Source organism: Phoca vitulina, unplaced genomic scaffold (genome assembly GCF_004348235.1).
Source record: "Phoca vitulina isolate PV1807 unplaced genomic scaffold, GSC_HSeal_1.0 scaffold63, whole genome shotgun sequence".
Lineage (NCBI taxonomy): Eukaryota > Metazoa > Chordata > Mammalia > Carnivora > Phocidae > Phoca > Phoca vitulina.
Window position 1 is genome coordinate 7,242,931 of NW_022589766.1, and position 27,237 is coordinate 7,270,167.

The 27,237-nt window shown below is 46.3% G+C and overlaps 1 protein-coding gene across 1 annotated transcript in view; it reads right to left on the reverse strand.

Annotated features, from left to right (window-relative positions):
- Positions 1-27,237, reverse strand: part of ALK (ALK receptor tyrosine kinase) — a 673,529-nt gene that overhangs the window by 44,437 nt on the left and 601,855 nt on the right. Inside the window, exons 12-13 of the mRNA XM_032391651.1 lie at positions 11,795-11,957; positions 1,692-1,842 (exon numbers count right to left, since the gene is read on the reverse strand). Of these exons, the coding sequence (XP_032247542.1) occupies positions 1,692-1,842; positions 11,795-11,957 (314 nt within the window). The remainder of the gene's footprint in view (positions 1-1,691; positions 1,843-11,794; positions 11,958-27,237) is intronic.

The following is a 27,237-nucleotide window of genomic DNA, read 5'->3' on the forward strand; positions in this document are numbered from 1 at the left end:
TCTTTAGAGGATCCTCTTTAGGCACCATTTTTCTGCCTAGAGAGCACTGGAGATTGAGGGAGTACCATAAAAGATCTTTCTTTCTCTCTCTCCCAGTGACTCCTGCAGGAGGAGGCGTGAAGCCACAGGGAAGATCCATGACTAACGCCCCGCCCCCCCATCCCTGCTATGCCCGGCCCCACCAGCAGGGGGCTGGAAGAGAATGGGCTTCTTTAGAACTCTCCCTGTGCATTCACAAAGTTCAAGAGCAAGTAGGTTGATTAATAAAATGATAAAGGGCAGCAGCCCCGAGGAACAAGTAGATTACAATTGAATTAAAAAAAAAAGGACTTGGTCCTGTGAAAAGACATAACTGATTACAATCCAATCAAGTAAAAGTCCCTTGCAGAAGTCAATGCAATCTTTCTGCTTAGATGAAAGAATTACATTAGCACTCAATACATTCCTGTGGAAATTACAGCAGTCTGTAATTTAATGACTTAATATATTATACCAGCCTCGAAAGTCCTGATTATAGTTGCTAAATAAAAGTTGGAGTCCAGACATTTCTCATGTGCAAGGTTGCACCTGCTGAGCTTACTCCTCTTGCTTTGTTTTAACCCTGTCGGGGGTGGGGGGTGGGGGTGGGTGCTGTGCTTTCCTCCTTGCTCCCAGCCTGGGGCCCAGCTTTTAGGAGTCCTGAATTTATTTTGTGGAATTGTACTGCTTTCTGGGTGGTCCTGGTTCCCACATCTGTTCCCCAAGGCTACTCTTGAATGAGCTCTTGCAGAAGGGGTGCTGGGTCCTGGGCACTAGAACCCAGCTCCCTGCCTTGGCCCCCCCCCCCCGGGTGGAAGTTGGCCTTCAGGGGAGGGTGTGGCCTGGCCTCCAGGTGCTGAGTTCTGCCAGGACAGCCCGCACCGCCAGGGACCTGTCTCCCCCAACACAGACAAGAGGCAAACAACTGGGATGCCTGGAGTCTCCACAGCTGCTGCTTTGTTAGTCTTCAAAGTCTGATTCTCCTGGTAATTTTAGACCCCCACCGGCTTTCTCAAGTCCTGCTGTTGGAGCACTCCCTGTTTGACAGATGGATACCCCAGTGGGGTCAGAAACCAGAATGACAGGCTGTCTCTGCGGCTGCGGAGGATGGCAGTCTGGCTTGTCTGATGATGGGTTCTCGGTGGGAAAAGGGCATAGAAACCGAGGCCCAAGCAAGTGCGGGGCACAGCACAAGCAGGGGCCAGAGTCCTTACTCTGTGCTGCATTGTGAGCGGCTTTGGAAAAGTCCCTTCCCTTCTGTACTCTCGATTTTCTCATCTGTAATATGTCCTGTTTATAATAATAGGACTAAAGACAATGGTGCCCCAGCAAGAAAGTTTAGGAGATGGGCTTTAGCTTGTAGTCTGCTGAGAAGAACCACCATTTACTCATTCAAGTAGGATCCAGTTCTTTAGTTTTAAGGGTTACTCTTGAAACCCATCCCTCAGCCTTGGTCTCTGTGGGGATGTGAACCCCCAACAGCCATACCACCCCCTTTCTCATACACCCTAATGGGCCTGGAAAGGGAGGGGCATTTGTAGGCAGGACGAGGGATGAGTCCTGCCATCTTTGAATATGAGCTCCCAGAAGGAGGGTATCCAGCGTTGATGCCCTCCGAAGGGCCACCGGGTCCTGGTAAGTGTGAAGCAGAGGTCCCTGCTCTGGGCACTTACGCTGGGGCAGGCGTCTTCCCCCTGTTGTCCAACCAGGATATACAGTGTGTCGCCCTTCTCCAGGTTGAAGATGCCCAGCACAGACACGCCATGGGACCGCATCATGGTATTCTTCCCGCCTTTCCCACCAGCAGCTCCGTAGCCTGAGATGCTGCAATGGAACAGAGCACATGAAGACTGATTCCCTTCCTGCCAACCCAGCAGCTCCTAGTGGGCTCAGTGCACCGCTGTGGTCCTGATGGTTCTCCCCCCCCAGCCTCCCATCAGCCCATGAGGTCAGCAAGGAGGCTTCTTCTCCCCATGGTCAGGAGTCTGGTTTACAGAGGGATAGGGAAATGCCTCATTCCCAGAGCCAGGAAGTAAAGAACTAGTACGGGGTGCAAGAGAGAAAGAGAGGGAGAAGGAGAGAGGGAAGACGGGGAGAGTCTGTTTTAACGGGGGGGTGTTGGGGTGATGATTTCTTGAATACCTCTGATGTCCCATTACAGTTTCTCTCCCCGTCTGAGATCAAAGGACTCATGTGACCTTAGACAAATGACCTAACTTTCCTGTTCCACATCTGTAAAATGGGGATAACAAGTGAACATACATTCTAGCATGTGTGTGTGTGAGATTAAAGGAATTAAGACATGTAGCCATAGAATTGTAGCTGACACATAATAAGTTATTCCATAGTATTATACAATATATATTATTACAATTTTATACTGGTGGAAGTCACAGTAATTGACTGGGTATACACTTTTCAAGTTTCCTCCCCGGGTCTAGACACAAGGAAGTCCCACATGGAATGACCAAGGTGAGCAGTGTTTCTGAGCGCGGACTGTTTATTCCCATCCCACTAGTAACTCTTTCTAGAGCCATGTGTGTACAGAAAACAACTAGTCATGATGAATAAAAACAGAGCGGGGGGGAGCGCAGGATTATTTCTGTGCCTCTTAGGTTGTTGAGATGGAGTCGCCCAAGGATGGGAGGAGAAGAACTCAGTTGGTGAACCTTATCAGGAAAGCAGTATGTCTTGAAGACAGCTACACGCCGGCTACAAATGCCTCCCTTGAGACCATCTGCCAGGGAAAGGTCTTGGGAGGTTTTCATGTCTCCGTGCATTCAGATCCAAGGTCCTTTACGAAAAGCATTCAGGGAGATACGTGAGGCGGTTTTGTACATGTGCACACGTGGTGGCTTCTAGGAAATGTCCGGTGTTCCAAGCATGCGACAGGCCTCCTGGGGGCTCTCCTAAGGCAGAGCTAAGCCCGTCTGTGCAGGGAGAAGCCTGGAGGGGTGGCAGATTGCTAACGTGGCAGGTGAAGTACAGAGGTCTCTGTGCAATGCCACAGAGAGTCTGATGTCTGTCACCCTATCGGTGGCCAGACACTGAGTGGTGCTCACCGAAGGCTGACACGGCTCAAGGCTGTGTGCATAACGGGAGACTGGAGGTGGGTGTCAGCCCCTCATGGGGCTTCCAAAGAAACTGGAGAGACAGTTATGTTATGAAAAGAGAAGTCTCACCTTAAGGGTGGCTATATTAGGGAGGCAAAGAGACTCCGGGGTTCTATGACCAGAGCGGACCGTTTCCTAGCTGTGTGACCTCTTGGAGTTCCAGCCTCTTCTGCAGTCAAAGAAGAACCGTATCTTCTTCTCTGAACTCACAGGGTAGTGGAGAGGTTCAGCATCAAAAAGAGATCATGGGCGAAAGCCCTGAGAAAGTGACAGATCTCTGCACAAAGTGGCTGCAGAAGGTGGCTGGAGCAGGCAAGTGATGTAGCTCTGCCGAGCAGGGCAGGCGCTAGTTCCTGAGCGTCCTACAAGGGGGCAGGCATGAATGCATAGGACATCTCCCCAATAACCGTAAATAGTAGCTGTCAGTAATTCACTTGACAGATGAGGACACTGAGGCTCAGAGGGACTAAGTAACTCATCTGAGGCTACACAGCCGGTCACTGGCAGACCCTGGTCCAAGCCCCCATCCCCTCAAAAAGGCCATTTTCTCTCCAATATGCTGTTGCAAGGCTTATCTGGATACACGGCGAGGGTGGTCAGACACGCTACTGGCCCATCCTCGCTCCTGACTCATTAGAAATGGAGAAGGTGGCCAGGACTATTAAAAGACAGAGGGAAAAGGAAGGCATATTGGTGACAGGAAAGCAGCTGGATTATTTAGCTCAGAGAAGGGAAGTCTGGGGCAGGGCAGGGGCGGGTGGTGGTGGGGTTCCAAGGATGACCTGTGTAGAATCTAGAGAGAGGGTGTGGTCCCCACCCCCAACCTTGGTTCTGCTCATTCCTCCGTATTTCCAGGGCTTTGTCAGGAGAAACTCCTTTCAACCTGAAGGTATGGTTTGCTTGGAGAACTGCTGCCTGAGACAGAGACCTTGTCCTGCCCACGTGCGCTATGGCTGAGAGGTAAGCTATACCCTGCTCAGCCCTTTCTGCATCATTTGCATAGTCATTTGCATCAATCTGCATGCATTATGAATCATTCTGAACTCTTTCACATGATTAAATTTAGCCAAATTATTATATTTTAGAAGTTGTTTGTTCCTGACTCCTTTTTCCTCCCTAGCCCTTCTTTCCTATTTCTCCTGCCACCCCCACCCCCAAATAGGAACCCCAGCCCCCAACCCCATCTAGGTCTAGACCTAGCTCTCGGCAATGAGGTGGGACGCGAAGAGGACTGAGTTCTGAGTCATATACCTGGTGCTCTGCCGGCTGTGTGACTTGGGGCCAGCTGGTTAACCTCCAGGAGCCTCAGCTTCCCCACCGAGGGAAAAAATGAGGACAAGGACCCCTGCCCTCATGAGGAGAAGTAATGGATTTGAAAAGACTGCACACAGATGCCAAGTGCAAGGTAGGACTCTAGGCTGGGTCAGCTCTACAGAGTAGATAGTAGAGCTTGGCCACCAGCTCTCAACAGCCGCATTTTACTTTCCTGTGTGGGTCTCTGCCCCACGTTTCCGACCTGGACTAGGGGCTGGCTTAAAGCCAGGGGAGCAGGCAACTGCTTGCCTGGACTAATTGTAGGAGAAGCAGCGCCTTCCTCATCAGCCTTCTGAGGCCTGGCATTCCTTTGGAAGCTTCTAGTCTCCCATCCAGGTCACTACTTACAATGCTGATCTCTGGAGTGGGCTGTGCCACAGTGAGAAAAACATGGATGGGCTTGAATGCAGACAGAACTGGATCCAAATCCAAGCCGTTACTCAAGCCCCGGGGTGGATGAGGCCCCTCCTTCCCAGGTGCTGACCCCGTACCCCACTGACCCTGAGAGCAGGTGCCTTCCTAAATTTTGTGCCTGAGGCACCTTGCTTACCTCTCCTGGTCCTGGCCCCGCCAGGGTTACTCATTAGCTGTGTGACCTTTGGGCTTGAGCTCCAGTTCGTTTCCCTAGCCACAAAAAAGGAGATGATACTATCTACCTTGAAAAATTGTTGTGATAATTAAATGAGATAATACCTGTAAGGGACCTAATTCAGCCCCTGGAGGGTAGTCAGTGAGCAACAGCGTAGCTACTGTTTGGATGCATCCCGGTGGGTGAGCCTGTCCGTTCCTCTTCCAGGGTGACTTCTGGGAGGGGGGGGCGGGTGAGGGAACGAGGCCCTGATTTCTAGAGAACAGGGCAGTAGGTGGATCGGGGCGTGGCCTGTTGGGTTTCACCCAGGACCCACCTCTGTAGGGAGCCAGTGGGGGCACAGGCAACCTTGGCATGTCTGAAGACCCCCCCCCAGTCCTATGAATCATGTCACACAAACTCGTGCCAGAATAATAACCTCAGCCTGACTCTCCGAAGCGTCTCCCCCATCCCTTGTAAACAATTTATTTTTGATGGTTGACAAATGACAACAAATTAATATACCTGCCACTCAAGTGGGGAAAATGACTTGCAGTGCTTCCAATTTACTGGAAATTACAAGATACTGTTCTTGACGAGCTGATGCTGTAATTTTTTTTTTGTTGTTGTTTGTTTGTTTTTCCTCATCTCAATCCATGCCCCCCGGTCAGAAGGGATGTTTATTGGGTTTGCGTTTTATATTATTGACTGTGAGCCATTGTTACCTGATGTAATTGAGTTGTGAATCTTTTTAAAATAAAGAATTAGGGGCGCCTGGGTGGCTCAGTCAGTTAAGCAGCTGCCTTCGGCTCAGGTCATGATCCCAGGGTCCTGGGATTGAGCCCCGCATCGGGCTCCCTGCTCGGCGGGGAGCCTGCTTCTCCCTCTCCCTCTGCCTGCCTCTCTGCCTACTTGTTCTCTCTCTCTCTCTCTCTATCAAATAAATAAATAAATAAATAAATAAATAAATAAATAAAATGAATTAGCAGCAAATCAAAGTGGCTGCCTGCCGGATCCTAAGATGTGAGTGTGCTAGTGTGGGGCACGGTGGCCCGTCAGTGTCATTCCTCCATGGGGACACCGGAGGGGGGGCGACAGGAATGAGCCAACCCCATTCGGAGATACGCGAAGCACCTCATTCCTCTCCTGTACCCGACTCTGGGCTCTGCCTCTACTTCCCAGTGGGACCTTGGGTGAGCCCCTTCTCTCCTTTGTGTGTTGGTTTTCTCCTCTGCAAAATCAGGGTGTAAGATCTGCCCTGCCCATCCTAGCACTCAGGGTTATTGTGAGGGCACAGGAGACGTGGGAGGGTGTAAGGACGCGGTCCGTGGGAAATTTGTGTTTAGATGTATAGTTGCATTATCTAGCTGGGTCATTTGAGCCATCAGGAGACCCCGCTGGAGGTCGGCTGTTAAGGGCGGGTGGAGGAGGCACATGCTTCTCACAGCCCCAGTTCTGTTCTGGATTGCTCCGGCGAGCAAGGCTCATGGTTCTCTTTGTCCTCCAACCTTCCTGACCAGCGCAGCCCTTTGCGCCTGGAAATCTCAGCTCCGGAAGGGATCTCAGCAACTTCTTTCTACAACCCCTCCCTCTAGGGCCACCGGGGAGAAGGGAAAGCACACTTTCAAGGTCACATGATGTCACTGGCAGAATTTGGACCCAAACACCATTCTGCCTGCAGCCCGTCTATCTTTGCGCAATCTCCCTGCCTCTGACTTTCCCTGCTCTATGCTCCTCGTGGCGATGGCTATCTGCACAATTACTCTGGCAATTGATCATGCCCGTGACTCCCTTCTGCAATTGTCTAGAACTTTATTGGCATCGTGGACTGTTAATTTAACTTTTCTGCTCTGCAGACAAAAGAAGGTGAGAGGCTTTGCAAAGATGGTGAGAGGCTTTGCAAAGATGATGAGAGGCTCCAGAGTCTCAGTCCTCTCTGCAAGTCCTGCAATGCCTAGTCAGTGATCAGCCCACAGTAGGAGCTGCACAGCTGTGGGTGGATTGGGTTGAATGACGGTGTCATCCAGCCGCACACACCGGTCCCTGGAGCCAGGTGAGGAAATGAGTGTCAGTGGTGGAGACCATCAGGAACCGCTGTGGCCCAGGTCAGCCGGCAGGATTTGCTGGCTCCAGCTGGGATCCGGGACCTCGTGTACATTACGTCTCAGGAACAAGTGAACCATGAGAGAACTGCCATCAGGAGCTGTGGGCCATGCTTGACAAATGTTTTTATAAATGATCTCTGTGTGTGGTGGGGGGGGGGGGGGAGGACGGAGGGTGAGGAGGGATGCTGAGCCCTAGAGAAGCAGGAAGGCAGGCAGCGGGGAGGAAGGGAGGAAGAGTGAGAGGGGCCGCTGACCATCTACTGAGTGGGCACTGAGTCGCACGGTGTCCCCAGCAGTCTGCCTCTGCTACACGGTGAGGCGGAGCCCCCCCACCCGCCCCAGCATCCATGCCCTTTTGGTGCCCCACGTTGGCCACCACCCCCATGGGCACACTCTAGACATTGTCACTCCGATCCGTGCTCCAGAAATCTCCGTTCATCAGGCGTCACTCTGGCTGTTGCCCTAATCCTTGCCTGTCCTTCAGTCAAGCTCCTTGAGACGGTAGCTGTCACTCACCGTCCTGCCTCCTCAGCCCCAAGGACCGGCTGTCACCTGGGTTCTGCCTCCACCCCCAGTCCTGCAATCATGCGGATCCCACTTCCCAAACACATCTTGGCCCCACCGGGCCCCTCCGTGTGCATCTCCCTGCCCCTGGCTTAGCCCTTTAGGGCTCCACTCCAGCGGCCTTTCCATCGCAGTCCCCGCCTCCAGGCTCGCTTCTCCCCAAGCCGGCGCCAGGGGGAGCTAACAGCATTCGGGATGTGAGGCTCCAGCCTCAGGGGCTCCTTCCTCCCCTCTTCTTTGTGGACAACTCTATCACCTTCAAGACTGAACTCAAGCTCTGTCTCCCTGTGGAAGCCATTCATGAACGCAGGCCCCTCCCTGGCCTCTGACAGCAGTGCTTGATGCAAACCTCCCCCGAAGTTCTTTCTACATCACTCATAAATGCTTTCTTTCTATGTCCAACACCCCCATTGGCTGGGGCTCCTCCTAGGCAGAGAGTGGACCTTGTGCACCTTTACATACCTAGGGTCAGTCACAGTGTCCTAACATGTGCTGAATGCGCTCCACAGAGATTTGGGAAGCAGGAGGGGAGCAGGTCTGGACACCGGGACATATGTACTTGGAGGGAGTGAGAGCATCGGTTTTGACAGAGGAAGTGGCAAATCTAGGGGAGGGGGAAGCCCAAGGCAGGAAAGAAGGGGGTTCGGGGGGTGACGGGGATTTAGATGTTGTCTCTGAATCTCCCTCCCTCTCAAGCCTGCTGTTTCCTGCCCCCCAGCCTCTTCTTCCTCTCCCTCTTTCTGGGTTTCTTCCTTCGTGGTGGTGGGCAAAGGAGTAGAGAGTGGGAGATGGGGCCCAGGATAACTCACAAGATAAGGGCACACTTTTATCCGTGTGCATCCCCGAGGAAGGCCCAGGCAAGGATGGCCCCACCTTGGCATACAGTAGGCTCTCTTTCCTTCACCTCTCAGTAGTAAAGAAGTCAGCGGGAACAATAATGGTGCCAGGCCTCAGGTCGCAGCCAGACAGCACTAGTGAGCACTGACACTCTTCCAGGAACAGGGGGAGAGCATAAGAAATGCTCCCACCCTTTCTCTCCTTTTTCTCACCTCTTGAGAAAACGTGATGTGTCCCATGTCTTCCTCACTAGATGAGCTGCACTTACTAAACAAGAATTAGTTAATATGGAGAAAATGCCTTCCAGAAAGAGGGCACCTAACTTGTCAACATGGATATTTTGACTTGGGGACGTTTTGATGTGATCTAAAAAGCAAATCATTAAATGGTCTGTTTCTTTGATACTAAATTATATGATCAATATGCATTACTGTCCAAGCCCTGAGCCTCCTCCAAGGTCAAGGTCAGAAATATCCGTTACAGCCCTTAAAGGGTTAAAAAACCCCAAGGTTTCAGAAACAACAACAAAAACCCAATGTTTTTCAGTTTTAACTCTTCCCTTTTTGATACAGTGCTATCTCAGGCCAGTTTTAAAAAGTCCTACGGATCAAAGTGTCGCCTTTGCCAATCTGGAATGTCGAAGTGTCCTGCTTCAACAGCAAGACGGCTCCTTGTCCATGTTTCCAATGAGTGTTCGCCAGGCAATTCTGGGGGCTCGTCGCAATGTTCCAGAGAGAAAGAGAAAAGGTTCCCCGATTTGGGTTGGGGTTCTATCAGGGAAATGTGGCAATATGTGGTGATTCACGCAGATCAGAAACCTGGCTAAACTTAGATGTGGCTGTGATTAATTATTATTTTTTAAGTACAGTTTGTCTGCCAGGCGAAATCTTTTGAAACATGGGGCCCATGTTGGAAGAAGTTGGTAAAAAGTCCTTGGAAACGGCGAAGTCAGGAAGTACCCTTTGTGGGATCAGTCTGTTCCTGGAAATGCTTCTGGCCACTGCTTGCTGCCTGACGCTCTCACGGCTCCCGCTGATTTCTCTGCCCACGGGCCAGGGAACAGCCTGTGCGCACAGGCCATGTGTGAGGCATTTGTACGTCACATTCGCAAGCCACTGGGCAGATGTTAGCATCCCCCAACCCCTGCCTTTTACAGATGGGGAAACAGAGCCTCAAGGGATTAAATGACCTGCCTGAGTTTGGAAGTGGGTCTGATTCACACTGTCTCAGGGGGAATGCAGCCCAAGAGTAATCCCATACGTGGTGCCTCCTATTTGTGGATCTTTGTGGGAAGGGCAGTAAGGGACTTTCAGTCTGGCTTGGGAGTTGCCCTGGATGGGGATGGGACAGTTGGTCTTGTTGGGCGTTCACTGTTGAGGTCTCTCTGCCCCCCAGCTCCTCTGCTCTCTTCTTCACATTGCTTCTTATACATGGGGATCTGCACGCAGGGCTGGGCCGGCCAGCATCCCTGCAGGTGGTGGGGCCTCCCCTCCCAGGCTTTCATTTCCAGAGGCTTCCTGGAGGTGGGTGGTGCGTGACTACTAGGCCCCCTTCCCTTTCTTGTTCCTCTTGCCCCCTGCACGCCTCTCAGAGTCCAGATGTGGGCATTAGTGGAAAGAACACACAGACTTTGAGCCAGAGGGCCCTGGGTTTACTGGTTATGTGGCCTTTGATCTGTTGCTAAGCTGCTGACTCCAGTTTCCCCCTATGGAAACAAGGGAATTTCAATAATCATAGTAATGACATCTGCCTCACTGCTAAAAGGGGGAGAACTACTTGATGAGACCTCAGCAAACATTCATCTCCATCTCTCTGGGATGGGGGCTGACCCAGGGAACCTCAGCCAGGCAGGGAGCGGAGACCTGGCCTGCGCAGTGTGGCAGGTCCAGGGGTGGCTGGGTGTCTTTGACCATTTACTGGGGATGTGTGGGGCCTAGAGCAGCTAATCTGATTGCAGCCAAACCTTGTTACTGCATTCCTGCCCAGAATGTCATTTAAAAAGCACTTAGGGCTCTCCCCGAAATGCATTTACACTGAGGTCCCAGGGGTGGGGCTGCACAGAAAACCGGGCAACTTGAGACACTCCTTTCCTTCCCAGGGGGTGCTGAGGATGTGCTGGGGGTTGGGGGCTGAGGAAGGGGAAAGAGAGCTCACGTCCCACTGCGTTCAGCATCTGGGGGCATTTGCACCAATAATATCATGATTATGCTGCTTCCTGTTTAAGCCTGCCGTTTGCTGTGGAAGGAGCCTCAGACTCAGAAGTCTGGGGTTGGAGGTGATATCTGGCCTGTCTGTGGTGAGGCTCCTGACTCTCTGGGCCTCAGTTTCCTCATGTGTCAAATGAAGACTGCAGCACTGGCCTTGTCCACAGAGCTGTGGGAGGACTACATGCAAGGGTTCAACCTAATTTAGTCATTCTCGGGGGTTGTATTACATCACCTGGGAACCTGTTGGAAATTCATATTCTCATTGAATGAATGAATGAATACAACCAGCACGATGAATACCACTTATGTCTCCCTTCCCAACCTGGATCCAATAAATGTCAGTATTTTGTCATATTTGCTTCATTCATATAAAAATGTTTAGCCTAAAATTTTTCTTAATATTCATATTCTTGGACCCCTCTCCAGACCTACAAAATCAGACGCTCTGTGAGGGGGGCCAGTAAGCTGCATTAACCTAGCCGTCCAGTCTTTCCATGGTTGAGAACCACTGGTCTGAGCCTTCCTGTCAGCTTCACTTATTAGCTAAGTGGCCCGTTGGGGTCAGGCCTCCCTCCAGCCTGGCCTTGTTTTGGTGGAATACTGTGCAACTGGGGTTGGGTGTGGGACAAGAGTTTGAGAATAGCTGCTTTACTTGTGAACAGCAAAGGCCCAGGGAAGAGGGCTCAAGGGTAAGGGCATCATCTTTCATGTACATCGAACGTTTGTTTCCCCAACATTTTACATGCGCTGATTTGTGTGAATAGCATGAAGTAATATTCAAAGAATCCACTATAATTATAATTATTAGTAATAAAGAATATTCTGAAGCTAGCTCATGCATGTATATCATCTCTACAAATAGTCTGGGCTCCTTGAGGACAAGGGACACATCTTTGTTGCCATATCCCATTATCCCAAATCTCCCCATCTCCAGCCCCTATACCAGAGTCTGTGGCCTCTGAGCCTAGGGTATGCCCAGGCACCCGGAGGGCATGCACCCGCAGGCAGCACCCCATCATTTTCAGAAGGGGAGATCTGCCCCTTGGCCTCCCCCTCCCCCATACGCACCTGTAGGTGTCGGTGGCTGGCACCTTCCAGGTCTGGATGCCTTTCAGGGGGCCCTCGCTCCCCACCACCACGCTCAGGTTGGTATTCCGGTAGGCATTGTTACACTGCGCCTGTGTGGGGCCATGGGGCCCACTGGCCCCGCACGTGGTGAACAGCCAATGAACTGTGGCACAAGAGGAAAGACAATCACTCACTTGGCCTGGCCCTCCCTCCTCCATAGGCTTCCCCGGGCTGCCTCCGAGCTGTCAACTCCACGGCCCCAAACCCATGTTCCAAGATGGCACCAGGGCCAGGGCAAGAAACACCGATCAGCCATTCAAACTGGAAACGTCTGTTGAGGATCTACTCTGTGCCAGGTCCTGGTCAGATATGAGGGGAGAGACACAGATGGAGCTGACTGATCTGGCCTTAAGAAGCTTACAGGCTCCTAAAGGAGTCCAAAAGGGATGTGACTCTACAACACAGGACGATAAGGAAAAAAAAACCCTCCGAGGGTCTGGTGAACACGGCACTATGAGAGTTACCAGGAAGGAGAGAAGACCCCTGTCAGGTAAGACAGGCATGGGCAGTGGCTGGACCCTCTCCCCGTTTCTCACCGAGTCTGGCACAGTGCTGGGCAAACAACAGGTGCTCAATCTATGCTACTGTGACTGCATTGAACCTGCTCCCAAAGGTTGGACATATGCGTATAAGATCCTCTTAGCTTGGAGAAGCTCAAAAGAGTAAACCGGACATAGAGTCAGCTCCATGACCCTCTGCCCCCGTTGACCCAGGGACCCAGGATAGTGGTGGGAGCAGGAAACCTTGCACACCTGGCTAGTGGCTTTGTCTATCTGTCAGGACCTCAACAAGGCTCAGCCTCCTTATTTACAACCAACTCAGGTTCATCAACACAGTGAAGGTGGCTTTCAGGCTCTCTATGCAAGAGAAAGTATAAAAAAATGGGGAAACACGTCACATTTGTCTCTGGTGCAGGCTCTCCTTTTCTAAGTCCCTCACCCAGAGCACCCAATGTCCTTACGTGGCCTTCTGGGGGTGGCTCAGGATCATTTAGCACACCCCATCCCTCCACTGCCACTGGGCCATTTCCTTTGAAACTTTCTATCTTTGAGCTAGGCTGGATCTTGAGGAATTGTCAGATTTCATGTTGGCCAGAATTCTAACATTTTTACAACCTATAACAACTTCTTAAAAATGTGTTCTTTTTTTTAAAAATTTTTTATTGTTATGTTAATCCCCATACATTACATCATTAGTTTTAGATGTATTGTTCCATAAAATGTGTTCTTGATAAGTTACTTTTACTTAAAATATAAAAATCTCATGATAAGATTGAAGAAATTATTTCCCTCTAATGTGATTAAGTCAAATTCTACCTATAGAAAATTGTGGAAAAATTAATTTGGTATACATAGTTTTGCTCACTAAAACGTTAAAGTGAAAAATTTCTGAAGACTTTCAACTAATTTAATGATGTGGAAATGAAAAGCTTAATTTGGGTTGCTAATTACAAGCAATCAGATTGAGATTGCACTGGGTAGTTTTGATAATCTGAAAACTTGGCCAGTGTGGTGGGCTTTTGTGATACTGCCCTGACCCCAAGGTCAGAGACCAAAGTTCTAGCTGAGATTCCAATGTATACAGCTACTCAACACTGTGTGTTCAACGCTTTTCTCCGCTGGCTTCACTTTTTTGAAATGAAGATGTTGATTTCTACTTGGTTTCTGAAGGTCGTTTCAAGGGCAAGGTGATGAATCCATTCATGTTTGGTGTGAATGGTTGATTGTTAATTTTATGATCTTTCTGTATTCTAAAGGAGGTAACCTGTTATTTCAAAGAGCTAACTCTTCTAATACTGAGGGCATTTTAGCAGAGCTCTCTTGGCCAGTTGCCTTTTTATCCTCTCCAGCACCCAAATCCTAAGTGTGGGCTGTGCCCAAGTGGTGAATAGAAAAGGACATGGATTTAGGGGCAGCCTTATCAATTATTGGTTGTGGGACCTTGATAGAGCTCCTTGGTCTGTAAAAGGGGCTGGATTGGCATGAGGATTAAAGGAGGTATGGGATATGAAATGTCTTCGTAAAATCCAAAACTCTAAAAATATGAGTTGTGTCCATGATTCCTGCTTACCCCAAGGGCAGGTGCTGTTCTTGACAATGGGAAATGTGACCAGGGGAGTTTCTGTGAATATAGATCCTCCACTAGCAGCACCTAGGGATTTAAACTCAGTGAGCTGGAGATGAGAATGGGGACAGAGAAAAAAAGATAATCCTGGAAAGGGAGCTGAAAAATCCACTTGCTCCATATGAGCTCCAGCTCTTTGAAGCCTATTCTCAGATCCAATGTGTGCCTAAAGCAAGCAGCCTGGGTTTGGGGGCAGCCTTTTCAATCTGGGGCAGAGCCATGACAATCCATGCAGTTAATTCAATCCTGGAAATGAAAGAATATATACGTATTTTTTTTTCTTTCTTTTTTCCTCAAGACTGTGCTGTGGAAGAGAGCTAAAGGTATGGGTGTGGCACCCTACCTAAGCATCTCCCCTTCCGCAGGACCCACTTCTAACTTCAGTCTCGGTTAACATTGCTCTAAATGTTCTGAGACATTCCCAGAGATGCTGGGATTCTACTTCTTGACCAGGTAGGGTATTTGGTGAGGTAGGAAGAGAAGCCCTTTGGATCCAGATGGACTAACTTTTCCTACCCTGGATTTTGCTCCTGACCAGCTATGATACCTGGGGTAAATCATATACCTCTCTGAGCCTCAGTTTCCTAATCTGAACAAACCAAGATTGGACTTAGTGAGACTACTGAATAACGACTTAAGCAAAGTGCGTAGAAGAACGTATGACATTAGAGACGCATGATGAATACAGTTTAAAATTGCGTAACTTCCTGTTCAATTTCTAACTGTGGGAAGCAGAGACACCCAATCTCAAGACTTATGTTCCCCATTCCATAAGAGGGGGGATATTAGGGCTGTTTCTCAATAAAGGGATCAGTATTTTCCCAACTCAGTGGACATATATTAGTCTCAGGTGATTTCTATACACAAAATTTTGTTTTTATTTTCAGTGATTTCTGATGGAAAGGTCCAGAGAGAAAATTCTTTCTAGAGTGGATTCCATGGGAACGGGATTGCCATCCCAGGTCAGATCATGATTTATACAGCTAGAATTCTCTTGCTTTCAGCAGCTTTCCAGGCATGGTGGTCCTCTCTGCTCCCTCAGATGGCCCTGACCCTCATAAATCTGTTTGGAGTTGCTTGGAATCAATTTATGTTTCCCACCAGCTTTACCTCTTTGGGGAATGGGGTTTCTGAGTTCATTGCCCATTGTCCAAGGGCTGTCCTGCTTCTTATGTATGTGGGCCTGTCTTGCTTGAGCTTCATCCTGTTGGTTCTCTTTGCTTATTCTGTCTGGAATCTGACATCATAGAATGTCACAGCAAGATGGGACCTTGGAGATCACTGAATTCAGTGGTCCCCAAAACACCTGAGGACCTTTAAAAGTATGAATTTCAGAGCCCTGGAGATTCTGATTAGTAGATACTAGGTTGGACGATGATTGGGGGAGGACAATACTTGCATTTTGTAAAAACTTTCTCAGGAGAATCAACCAGATTTGTGAACTAAGTCCATCTACTTCATTGTCGAAATGGAGAAAGAACATTCTAGAGAAGGGAGGAGACTTTTCTAAGTAAATTAGCTTTAGAGAAGGAACTAGAAATTGGGGGTTCTTCCATCTATGTCCAAAGATCCTTTGGTGGTGATCAAGCCCCTCCCAGCTTCCCGTCCTGAAGATTTCTAGCCTTTTCAGATCGTTCCTACATGAATCCCTGATCCTGTGTCCTTCCTAGGACTTTAATGCTAGAATCTGTTTTTCAAGATAAGGTTACCAGAACTGTGGGTTTGTATAAGGGGACAGGGACAATTGCTATTCTGCTTTATTTCTGGTGTCCCTCTAGAGTGCCTAACACAGTGTTGGCCCCCTTCAGCTGAGCACTGGGTTAAGGCTTATTGGGAGCAGGCCATAATAATTTCCATATCCTTGCTTGAGAAGTGGGTTCATGGATGTAATTGGAAACTACTGCTGCTCTGAGCCTGGTGGTATTAACTGCCATGGGCCCAGGAAAGCCCCAGAGGAGGCATCTGGAATGGGACCATGGGAGCAGGAAGGGTCTGGCAGAACATCAGGCAAGATATCCAGGCATGAGATCCGTTCTAAGCTAAGGCTGATAGAGTGAGAACCATGAGGGGGTAGGCAAACACTAGGTTGATTTTCGGAAGTGTCTCTGGGGGTGGAAAGTATTGGATACAACCTTACAGATCAAAGCAGGCAGGTCCAGAACCTGAGAAGCAGGAGGATTAGTGACAGTAGCCCCAGGGGGCAGGAGAAGTCAAGGTGATCCCAGGGTAGAAGCCATTTGTTTCCTGACTTGTTTTATGCTTCCTTCTGTGTGTGTGTTGGGCGGGAAGGGTTGAACCTCAGACACCCGAGAAGTAAACTCCTCCCATGAAGGGGGCAAAAGCCTCTCAATATAGAATGTGCATATAATATGAGTCAGGCACTGTGATGTTATGTATGTATTAAATTTAAAAATCAGGAAATTCAAGTTCAGAGAAGCCAAGTGACTGGCCTGTTGTATGTAGAGTGAATAATCAGTCAAGCCAAGAATTAAGCATAGATCTTCTGAGTTCCAGTTCAAGACTTGAAGAGGTGCTAGACTCACCAGGAAATCCTCATGGAACTTGTCTGAGAGTCTGGGTTTTTTTTTTTTTCCTTTTAAATCCATAAGCCTTGGGCTCATGTAAAGCCAGGACAGACCATACCAAGATTGCTCAGGCCCAGAGAGTAGGCAGGCCACAATGAGGGGACAGGTGAGAGTCTGGTCAGGATAGCATGGTGGGTGGACTCTCAGCCCCAGAACTGTGGCCCTATAGTATTGTAGCATAGCAGAGTACAAGCTTTAGGGGGTCATGGGCATAAGCCAGGGAAAGCAGGTGCTCAGCATCAGGACTCTGGTCCCCAGAGAGGCCATGGGGAGCCAGAGGTATCAAAAGGAAAATCCAGTAACTGGAATGTTTACAAGGCCAGGAAGCAGAGATGTAAGAGAGAGGGATTGGGTCATGAAACAATAAGGCAAAAGCTTGGTTTTTGGCGAGAAGATCAAGGTCACAGACTAGTAGTGCGGTGGGCTTGAGGCTGAGCTGCCAATCTGAGAGTACAAGGGTCCTCATATTCCCCTAGATGAGAGTCTACATTGGTCTCATATTCCCCTAGATGAGAGTCTACATTGGTCCCTGAGGCTCTGTGGAGCTATGGGAGGATCAAATGCCCCCCAAGGAGGAGCCTGGATTGGGGGTAGGGGAAGGAGGAAGCCTGGTTCTTTTCTCTAGGAAAAAAATAAAAACCAACAAAAATAAGACCAAAACTATTGTATTGAAACTCATTTAGGAAAGAAAAAAAAAAAAGAACTGCTTTATCTTGTTCTACTTATACCACACAAATACTGATTGGTTATAGACAGCTGAGTAAGGAAATACCCATTAAACACTGGGTTTCATTTTAAGTATATTGCAGTACCCTCCAAGAAGAAACAAATCAATTAGTAAAAAACGCACAATGCCAAAAAAATAGGCTAGACAGTGATTGTGCTAGTTTTATTACTGTTGCTAAGCCATCTCATCTGCTCAATTGAATGCAAAGAAATAAAGCGTGATACCAAGGAAAATAAGTTTTCAACTATTGCTATTAATCACAATAATAAGGATCTGCCTCCTGTTGAAGGCCTATGTGGCTGTACCACAGAAAAGCACTCAATGGAGCTGGTGGATTTTTTGGTACCATTTTGATTCTGATCCATGGAATTGAATTCTATCTGTATCTGTTGACTGAGCTGAACTTCATGGGAGCTGTGGCATATTGAGTCATTTCAGCGGCCATTGTAGATACCATTAAATAAAGTCATGACCCAAATCCAAGTAAATACAATCACTCACCATCCATAAATGTATATGACACCATTCTTTATTATAAATTGAAAAAAGTAACCCTTTTTTTTGGGTACATGATGAAAATTAATAAATTGTTCTCCTTATTAGGGAAAAATAAAAATAATACACATATTGTAGCCATCGTGAAGTTAAAACATTTCTGTCATCTGTCTCAAATCTTTAAATAATGGAGCAGTGTCCCCTTCTTGTGATCAGTGATTATTGTTTTTTTTTTTTTTTTTTGGAATGTTAGCAGTTGTTGAAACTTAATGCTTAGCTCCATTTATTTATTGGGAGTTGCAAAATAATGATATTCAAATGATATCTTTTTCGCTTATTTATTAGTTGGAATATATAAGGAGATGCTTCCTTTCATCTACTATTTGGTTACCAATTGGTAGAGTTCATACAGGAAAGGCAGGATAAATGCTCAATTCTTTCATCTTATTTATAGTTTCAAGATGATGGATTCATTTTCTATCATCCTCTGAAGTTGACCAATTAGTTGTTTATATATCATTATTAATCTATGAATTTAACTATATTTTTGAGTTTTAATTAATCGTAACTATTATTCTTTAGAAGTTCACATTGTCACATTTTTGCTCAGTGGTAGCTTCCTAAGTTATTTTGCTTCCTTGCTATCTGGTATGATGAAATGTTCCTTCCCTAGACCTGGACTCAGCCATCTTCTCAAAAGCTTTGATTTCTTTTAGTGAAAAAAACATCCCGTAAGTACACAATCTAGGTGCCATAGACACTTACTGTTACTGGGCTGGTGATTGTTTCTAGGCTTCTTTAGAGGACAGAGCTAAGATACATGTATGTGTATCAGTATAAACATACGTACATATGAAGTAGATACATATGTATATGACAAAATACCTCATGAGCTCCCAATGATACTTTCAGGTCAAATTCAGGACTACAAGGTTTTAAATTTAATCTCTTCTGTATTACATCTGCATTTCTTTTTTCCACACTGAGAATCTTGGTTCTCAAAAACACAGGTGATAATAGGCTTAGAATATTCTATAATTACCCAGTTACTTTATTTATCCTTCATAATACACAAAATAGTATCAGAACTACAACACGGCTACTTTATCATTATTGATATAAAAACTGAGATCAGGGGACCCTGGGTGGCTCAATTGGCTAAGCGTCCGACTCTTGATGTCGGCTCAAGGATCTCGGGGTTGTGAGATCAAGCCCCTCGCTGGGCTCCGGTCTGGGCATGGACCCTGCTTAAGATTCTCTCTCTCCCTCTGCCTCTGCCCCCCTCCCCTGATCCTGCTTGCATTCTCTTTCTCTCTCTAAAAAATAAAATAAAATAAAATAAAAAAATAAAAACTGAGATGAGTTAAAAATTTTTTTGGTGTATGTGCTCTCCTTTCTCCTATAATTTCCCAAAGCTGTACTGTAGCTATAGTGTTTGGGCATATCACCATTACATACAATACTCTTTCCTCTTGAACCTTTAGTTAGTCTCACTTCTGTAAGTGCTATATGTTTAATGCTCCTATCAGTCATGCCGAAATATCTCTAGTCATTTTGGTTGTCTGAGCTTATTTTCAAGTAGATTCCTTAGGAAGGGCTCATGGGGATAATATTCTTTGAGTTCTTGGATATTGATAATATTTTTTTCCCTTGCGTATATTAAATATATTACTCCATTTTTTTTTCTGGTATAAAGTAGTACTATCAAAAACTCTGATGATAATCTAAATTTCATTCTCTAATAAATCACTTGCTGTCTTTGGTTAGGTGCCCAAAGTCTTTTTCTTCTTTTTCTTTAATTTCCAGCAATTTTACTAGAATACCCTTTGGTATTGCTCACCTGGGTTAGTATTCTCAGCAACACAGTGTGCTCTTTTAATAATTAGATTCAATAAGAAAAATTTCCTTGACTTACAGCTTTAAGCACTTGTTTTGTTCCCTTTCTCCGATTTTTCTTCTTCAGGCACTCTTGTTATCTGCATGTTGGATCTTCTCTGCCTATCTTGATGGATACCATCTTTTTTATTTAAAAAAAATTTTCTCTTTTCACCTTCTATTTCTTGTAAGGCATTAACTGTTGTGTGTATTTGCTCTTGTATGCCTTCTAATTTAGTTTTTATTTTTGAAATTATTTTTTCCTTTTATCTCAAATTCTTTTCTGAGTTTTACCATTTCGTTTTTGATCTTTTGTAACACTGGCTTTTGTTATTTTTTCACTGTTTTAGTGTCAGCTCATTTGGAAATAGGTTACAATTTTGATCTCTTTTGTAGATGTGTCTTTCTGGTATGCTTTCACTTGTGTGTGGGGCTGTTGTTTTGTCTTCTACTCTCTTTTAAAGTTCTTATTGTAATGTGGATAGGATTTGGTCTTGATACCTATGCATTTTTATTTTTTTATTTTTAAAAATTAATTAATCATCTTTATTATATTAGTCACCATACAGTCATACCTATGCATTTTTACATGAAATTAATTTTCTAGGACTTTTAGAGTTCAGGAGCTTTTCTAACTTCACAGAGCTCCTTTTCTTCATACAGTGTTGAAAAATATGATGGTTTTCCTTCAAACATTTCTGGCTCTCTTTCTTTCTTTCATATTTATCTGGATATCTATCTATCATCTATCATCTATCTATCTATCTATCTATCTATCTATCTATCTATCTATCTATCTATCTATGTCTCTGTTATTCCTATCCTACTCAATGTTGGAATTGAGTAAAATCTAGAAAGGAGGTTTGGTGGCCAGGTCCCTCTAGCTCTTTCAAACATTACCATGGCCCCTTGGACTCACATATACCTTGACTGGACAAAGCCTCTCCTAGATTCAGCAATGGTTCTCAAATTGGTTGTCAGTCATTTTCAGCAAGTATCTGTCAGCGATTTTCTCCTGCTCTCAGGTTTATAAGACAGCCTGTTGCCTTCATCTTTCTCTTGCTCAGATGCTGATATTAGGCAGATCTTATGGTGGCTGCACTTTGTCTGCATCCATTTGTATTTGGGGTATTTTTTAATAAAAAAGTTTTTGTTGTAAATGTCCATGGGTTTTCAGTTTTGATATATGGTTGTTTGCTTTTAGATTCAGAGAGATGGACAACTATGCTGGTACCACCATCACTGCCATCTTCCCAGAATCTTTGAGAAAAGTTGTAATGTAGGAATCACTTAAGGTCACTTGCTATGATTAGCCCTTGTATATCATCTGTCTGGTCAGGTCTCTCACCCGCATTTCTACTACTGGGGCTTCAGGGTTTTTCAGACTACATATCAGGGACATCTCCAATGACCATGGCCTAGAACTTGCTGTTACATCATGTCTGCCTTTTATGGGATATAGCCCACTAAGTATAATTTAACTTTTTCTTGATAGTGCCACCCAGACTTAGCCAGTTGTTTAGGGCTATTTGTCCCTTCATGAAATGGCCCTCAACTATAAATACTTTATACTAATCCACTTTCTTCTCTCTCACTGTCACATATGTTTTCCTAGTGCTTCAGCATGTCCTTCTATGTATAATCTTATTTTATACTCAGTGTTGGGTGAGGGCGTGAGAGTGACCCCATATCTCTGCCTCAGGGTGAGGGCCAGCTAGCTGCAAGAGGCCTTTATCTCACAATTTGGGGATGTATTGATATCTTGGTACTCCTATTTAGTAGATGGTGGAAGTTACTGGAAGTCTAACCTTAGGTAGAAAGACGTTATTATGATTTTGAGTGAACAGGGCCTCCAATTTCAACGTATTTCATTATAGCACATTTATGTAACACCTCCATCCTCCAGCAAGTTTAGCTCCTGAAAACCATGTTAGGTCAGTAGAGAGGGAAGGGGGAAGAATCACTTTTATCTTACCAGATAGGCGACCATGTAGAAAAGTTAAATCTGGGGCTAAGTGAGGAGAGGCAGGTCACATTTACTCTTCCTACAACACAGTTCTCGGTGAATTTTCCATGTTCTAGTTTGCTTCTTAGACTGAGTTTCTTTGCATGACATATGCACACACATGCACACTCTTACACACACTCTCATACCCACCATGCAAACTCTCACACACATACTCTCACACACTCACACCCACAACACTCACACCACACATATACTCCATATACTCACACCCACCACAAAACTCCCATATGCTCACACTCACACTCACACACACACATCACACAAACTCTCACACCACACATATGACCCACTCACACACTCCACACACTCACACACCACATATACACACCACACACACACACACACAGTGTTCATTTGTGCAAAGCTTTCTGGTCATTTCTCTCTTGTTCTTTTTTGATGATGAGAAGTTAGGAGGTGGTAATAATAATTCAAACACCAGCCCTGTCTTCTGTGCTAGATAGGCTCCTGCACATGATCTGTGTTTTACTGTTACATCATCGTCTCCTTGGCCCCTCACACAGTTCCACTAGACAGGTAGGATGCCTAAAAATGCTGAGGTCTCCCAGAGAACAAAGACTAGAGGCCCATGTCCCTCTCTGCTGGGAGGCAGATATCTCTTCATGGAAGGGAACCTCTGAGCTAGCCAGCTCCCCACCAGCAGGGCAACAAGTCAGGGCTGTTGAGATAAAAGCTGCTTTCAGGACGGAATTACCCTAAACAGCTCTGACACCTGGCAATCTGAGGGCGTTTTTAATGGCTCCTGTGATGGTTGCTGTGTTGTGTTCTCAGCCACCCCCTGCTCCCTGAGGGAATGTCAGTAACACATGAGAGAAGAGAAAGGTCACAGGAACAACACTCTCCTGAAAGCAGACTGTAAAAATTAAGTTAAGGGAGTCCTCGGGGCTAATTGTGTTATTCCCAAGTTGGCTTCAAGGCCAGAGTTGTGTTAATAAAGTATTTGATGGGGAGAGGGGTGTTGCAGACTCACCCATCTGGGGCTTACACATAATGGATTTGGTTTTGAGTTTCTAGCGGGAAGTGGTGGTGGTTCGAACACCAGCCTTGCCACATGCAGGCCTAAAGAGTCATTGATTTCTGCCCATATCTGCTCTTCTCCATGGACCGGTTGGGGGGCGTGGGGGGAGAAGACCTAAGTCTGGTGCTTGGCCATGGGGGTTATGTAACAGGATTCACTGCGTCTGGAGAGAGGGGCAACAGTACAGGAGGCCAGAACCCTTCGTTGCTTTATTCTTAGTAGTTCTTGCTTATGGTCTGGTTCTAAGTCATGAAGGGTGAAATCCTTACAAGGCCCTTGTGACTGGGACACTTCTGACAGATGGACAGATGAAGGGCCGGTGGCCCAACTGGCCAAGTGATTTGGAACTAGAAAGAACAAATGTCCTGACTTCTGCGTCTAGGTCTTGGACCTTCTAGGATGAATTGGAGAACAAGGACACCTGAGAGGGTGGGAAATCCAAATGTCAAGGCAGAAGGGAAAGGAGTGGGGGAAGAAATAGGACCAAATGATGGACCAAAAAGAGAAGGCAATGTGTCTGAGTGAGAGGCCTAGAGAAAAGGGGAGGAGAGACACTTCTTTCTTATTCCTGCTTATGGTGCCACCATGGTGGCCAGAAATGCAGCATCATAAGAAACAAACATGGGGAGAAGGCCAAGAAGATCATGGAGATATGTGTCTCCCCATCATCAGGCACTGAATTAATGACACTAGTCATGTATAGGGCCACTGAACTAATGTCAGCAATCATCTATAAAGTACTTTTTGTTATGGCACTGGACCCTTCCTTGGGCTCCCAGCCATTGTCTGGGTCCTACTTCAATCTGAATGGACCCTTCTAGAATCAAGATCTCCAGCAATGACCACAGACTCCTGCTGCTATCCCTCAAACAGTGATGGAGAGAGGGAGTAGGGTTCCAAAGCTTCTTTAGACACCATACATGGCCTTCAGCTTGCCTTTGCGCTGGTGGGGAGCCAGACATTTGGGTCGCTCTCCCCGCCTGGCCTGCTCAGCCCAGGCATGTGCTCCCCTTTTTTCACCCACTCTCGGCTGTGTCTCTGCACACTTCATAGTCAAGGCCTTTACATTTATGAGAGTTGTAGCTATGCCGTGAGGGCCTTGGAGGTTTTCCCAGGCCAAGTCTGCCTAGGAGTAAAAAGTAGGACTTTAATGTTAGTAACGAATAGCATCATCTGGTTCTGCTCTGATACACACTTGAAGGAACCTGGAGTTTTCTCTGTTAATACCCCCATCATTGTAGCACATACGCACACACCACATATGCTTTGCCACTGTCATTTCTGTCCCCTTAACTTGCTTTATTTTCTTCACAAAACATCACTATCTGAAATATATCACCGCACACTTGTCTGTCACCCTCATTGGCATATAAGCTCTACAAGCCAAGTAAGGCTTAGTCGATTCTGTTCACTGCTTTGTCTCCAGGACCTAAAACAGTGCCAGTCATGTAGGAGGAAGTTAATAAACCTTTGTTGAGTGAAGAACAAAACAACATAGAAAGAAGAGAGTAGGCCAAATACCAGCCCTCAAACCCCCTCGAGGGGTCAGGAGGAGGAGATCATGCATGCTGAGGGTACTGCGTGTGGTTTGGGGGGAGCACCTTTGGCCCTTGGTGTTCCTGTATTAACATTAGAGCATTAGAGCAATATAGGATGGAAAGGGCCAGGCAGTCCTGGTAGTATAAATGGGTGTTTGTTGAAAGGTATTTTGTCTCTTAGCCATGACTGCACAACAGAAAGGGGTAGGGCCCGAGGAGACAGCACACATCTCCACATTGTCACTCACGTACACACCAGCACACACTCATAGACATACAACCACACCCACATTATTGACATGTAGGGAGCCCTGCAGTCCTTAAGAGAATGCTTGAGTCCTACTCCTTAGTAGTGTGGGCCCTCCACTGACCTGACCATTGACAGAAACTATCAATTCATAGACTGTACGGACTAGTTAGTAGGATCAAAGTCATAAAGCCAGTTGAGTAAAATAAATAGTCCTTGTTTCCAGGTAGTTATTTTGAGGCCCTGGGGAGTTTTCCTGATTCTGTTAGGTTGTTGGACAAGCCCAAACCATGCCTTATTTTCCTCACTTGTTAACATTAATCCTGGAATAAGATCAATCTGTCAGTCACTTAAAAAATAATAATTAAATGTGTAAAATGTGCTCACATTATTATGAAGATACTGTCAATATTCACTGTAAAAACCAAATCAGGCCTCTCAGATCCAATCTCCTGGGATTTGATTAAAAAGCTGTTCCTGGAGAAAGTTCTGGAGTCCTCATATGACTGAGATTTTGACAAGCTTTAAAAGACTAAAATCGCTCTTTCAATTTATATCAGTGAGTGGGTCTTTTTGGGGCAATCCTCTATGGCCCCACATAAGTCATATATTTCCCCCAAATGGAGTTTGAGGGTTTCATTTGCAAATTGAAGATGAACTGTGTTGGGAGGGAACTGATTGTACAAGAGGACCCAAAATGCAGAATACTATCCCTCCTCCTTTTTTAGCTCTAAGAGTGCCTCGCTGGGATTTGCTTGTAACTTTTGCAAAAAAAATTCAAGGAAAAATATACTCAGAACACACACTTACGTATAAACAAAGGTGCATAGCTCATAGTTTGGGGAGGAGGAAGATTATAAATACATTACACTGAAAATTTATATAGGGCAACATATGGGGGGGATGAGTGAACTGGCCCAATCTTTTCCATTATATATTTTAATAATAATGTTAATAACAATATCTCAACATTTTATGTTAGTATATTCTTTTGTACCCTTCAAAGCCTGCTAGGAGTGAGCTCATTTGCTCAGTACAATAGCCTGCTCGAGAAAGAAGTGGCAGGTAACTGTTATCTCTGCTTTACACAACGAAGGAAAAAACTGGGCCCCAGAATGTTTGATTCTCCTCAAATCGCAAAGCTAGAACCTAGTCTCCAGGATTCTTGACCAACCCGTTTATCGTCTTGCTGTGGATTGGCACTCAGGGGGTGTTTTGTGAATATTTAGGTGTCTGATAGGCTTGAGATCACTAACAGGAATTCTGCCCATCAGCCTCCACAGTGAGTTCTCAAAGCTTCCTGTTAATCGGGTGATCTCTGGCACACAAAAGCCCACTGCAGGTAGGTTCTAAGGTGGTCAGCGATCTCTGCGTCCTGGTAGTCACACCTTGCTTAGTTTCCTCCCTTTGAGTACGGGTGAGACCTCTGCTTTGCTTTTAAGCAGTAGAATATGGTAAAGGGGATGGAATGTCTTTTTCATGATTACATTACATAAGATTGTAACTAACTTCCATCTTGCTTGCAGACTCTCTCTTTGTGTTTCTCCCTTTCTCTCCTCCTCCTCTCTTCCTAGGCTTCTCAAGAACTGCCAACAATCATGTGAACTTGGGAGTGATACCTTCCCTGGTTGAGCTTTCAGATGAGACCCAGCCTTAGCTAACACCTTGATTGCAACTGTATGAGAAACGATGAAGGAGAAAACGCAGCTGAACTGTGCTTAGTTTTCTGACCTGCAGAAACGAATATAACAAATGTGTGTTGTTTTAAGCTACTGCATTTATGGTAACTTGTTATAAAGCAATAGATCACTATCTAGCCATCCCCAAACTCCACACGAGCACATTCACTGGCTTCCACGTCTTCTGTGTAAGCACCCAGTGTGGAGGGCCCTGGCTAGGCTGCATTCTCCCGGGTGTCTTCTCTCTCCTCCTCGACTCAGTGATGGCCAGGGTGACTCCACCTCTTGTCCCTTTTCCTCTTGCCAGTGGAGGAGCAAGTGGGGAGGATCCCCTTATGTGATCTAGAGTTAGTATTTCAGTCTTTCTCCTCTTAGTTCCTCTGTTCAGCTCTGGGCCCAGATGAATTAAAACAAAACAAAACAAAACAAAACATCTCTCTGTCCAAGACCACTGAAGCTTTGCTGCAACAAGCAGAAAACTGAATAGGCTCCAAGGGGGTGCAGGTTTGTTCTGCAGGCTGAACCAGCAAGTCTGGGAGTAGGGTGATAATTAAAAGTGGTCTTCCCCACAACAAGTGCTTAATGCATTTGCACTGATGGAGGGGCCTTTTGTGTTCTGCTGGTCTTGGAGCTAAATGATCTTAATCAAGCTGTGCTGAGACCAGAGTTCCTGGATCATTTGTTGTCTCCCACTTATGCAGCCTTTCACTGAAACAAATGGGTAAAAGCAACATGTTTTCTGAGGCCATCCAAAGGAGAGAGGGCAGTGAATCATTTCTTCTGCTAACAGGAGCTATGGCCTGGTGTTAAGGCATTTTGTCTGTAGCTTGGCCATGATTCCAACCACCATGTAGCCTTAGACTGGGGGTTCGTGAGGTGTTTTCGAGTCTGTCAGAGCTGGATGATGCTGTGCTGTTTCTCCATTGGGGCCCAGGGTTGGGAAGTTTTGAAGTAACAGCATAGATTCTTTCCTTTCTCAAAGGACACTTGATATCTTTTCAAAAATGATGATCAGTTCAGTAGAATTTGCAATGCACCCATCTTGGAT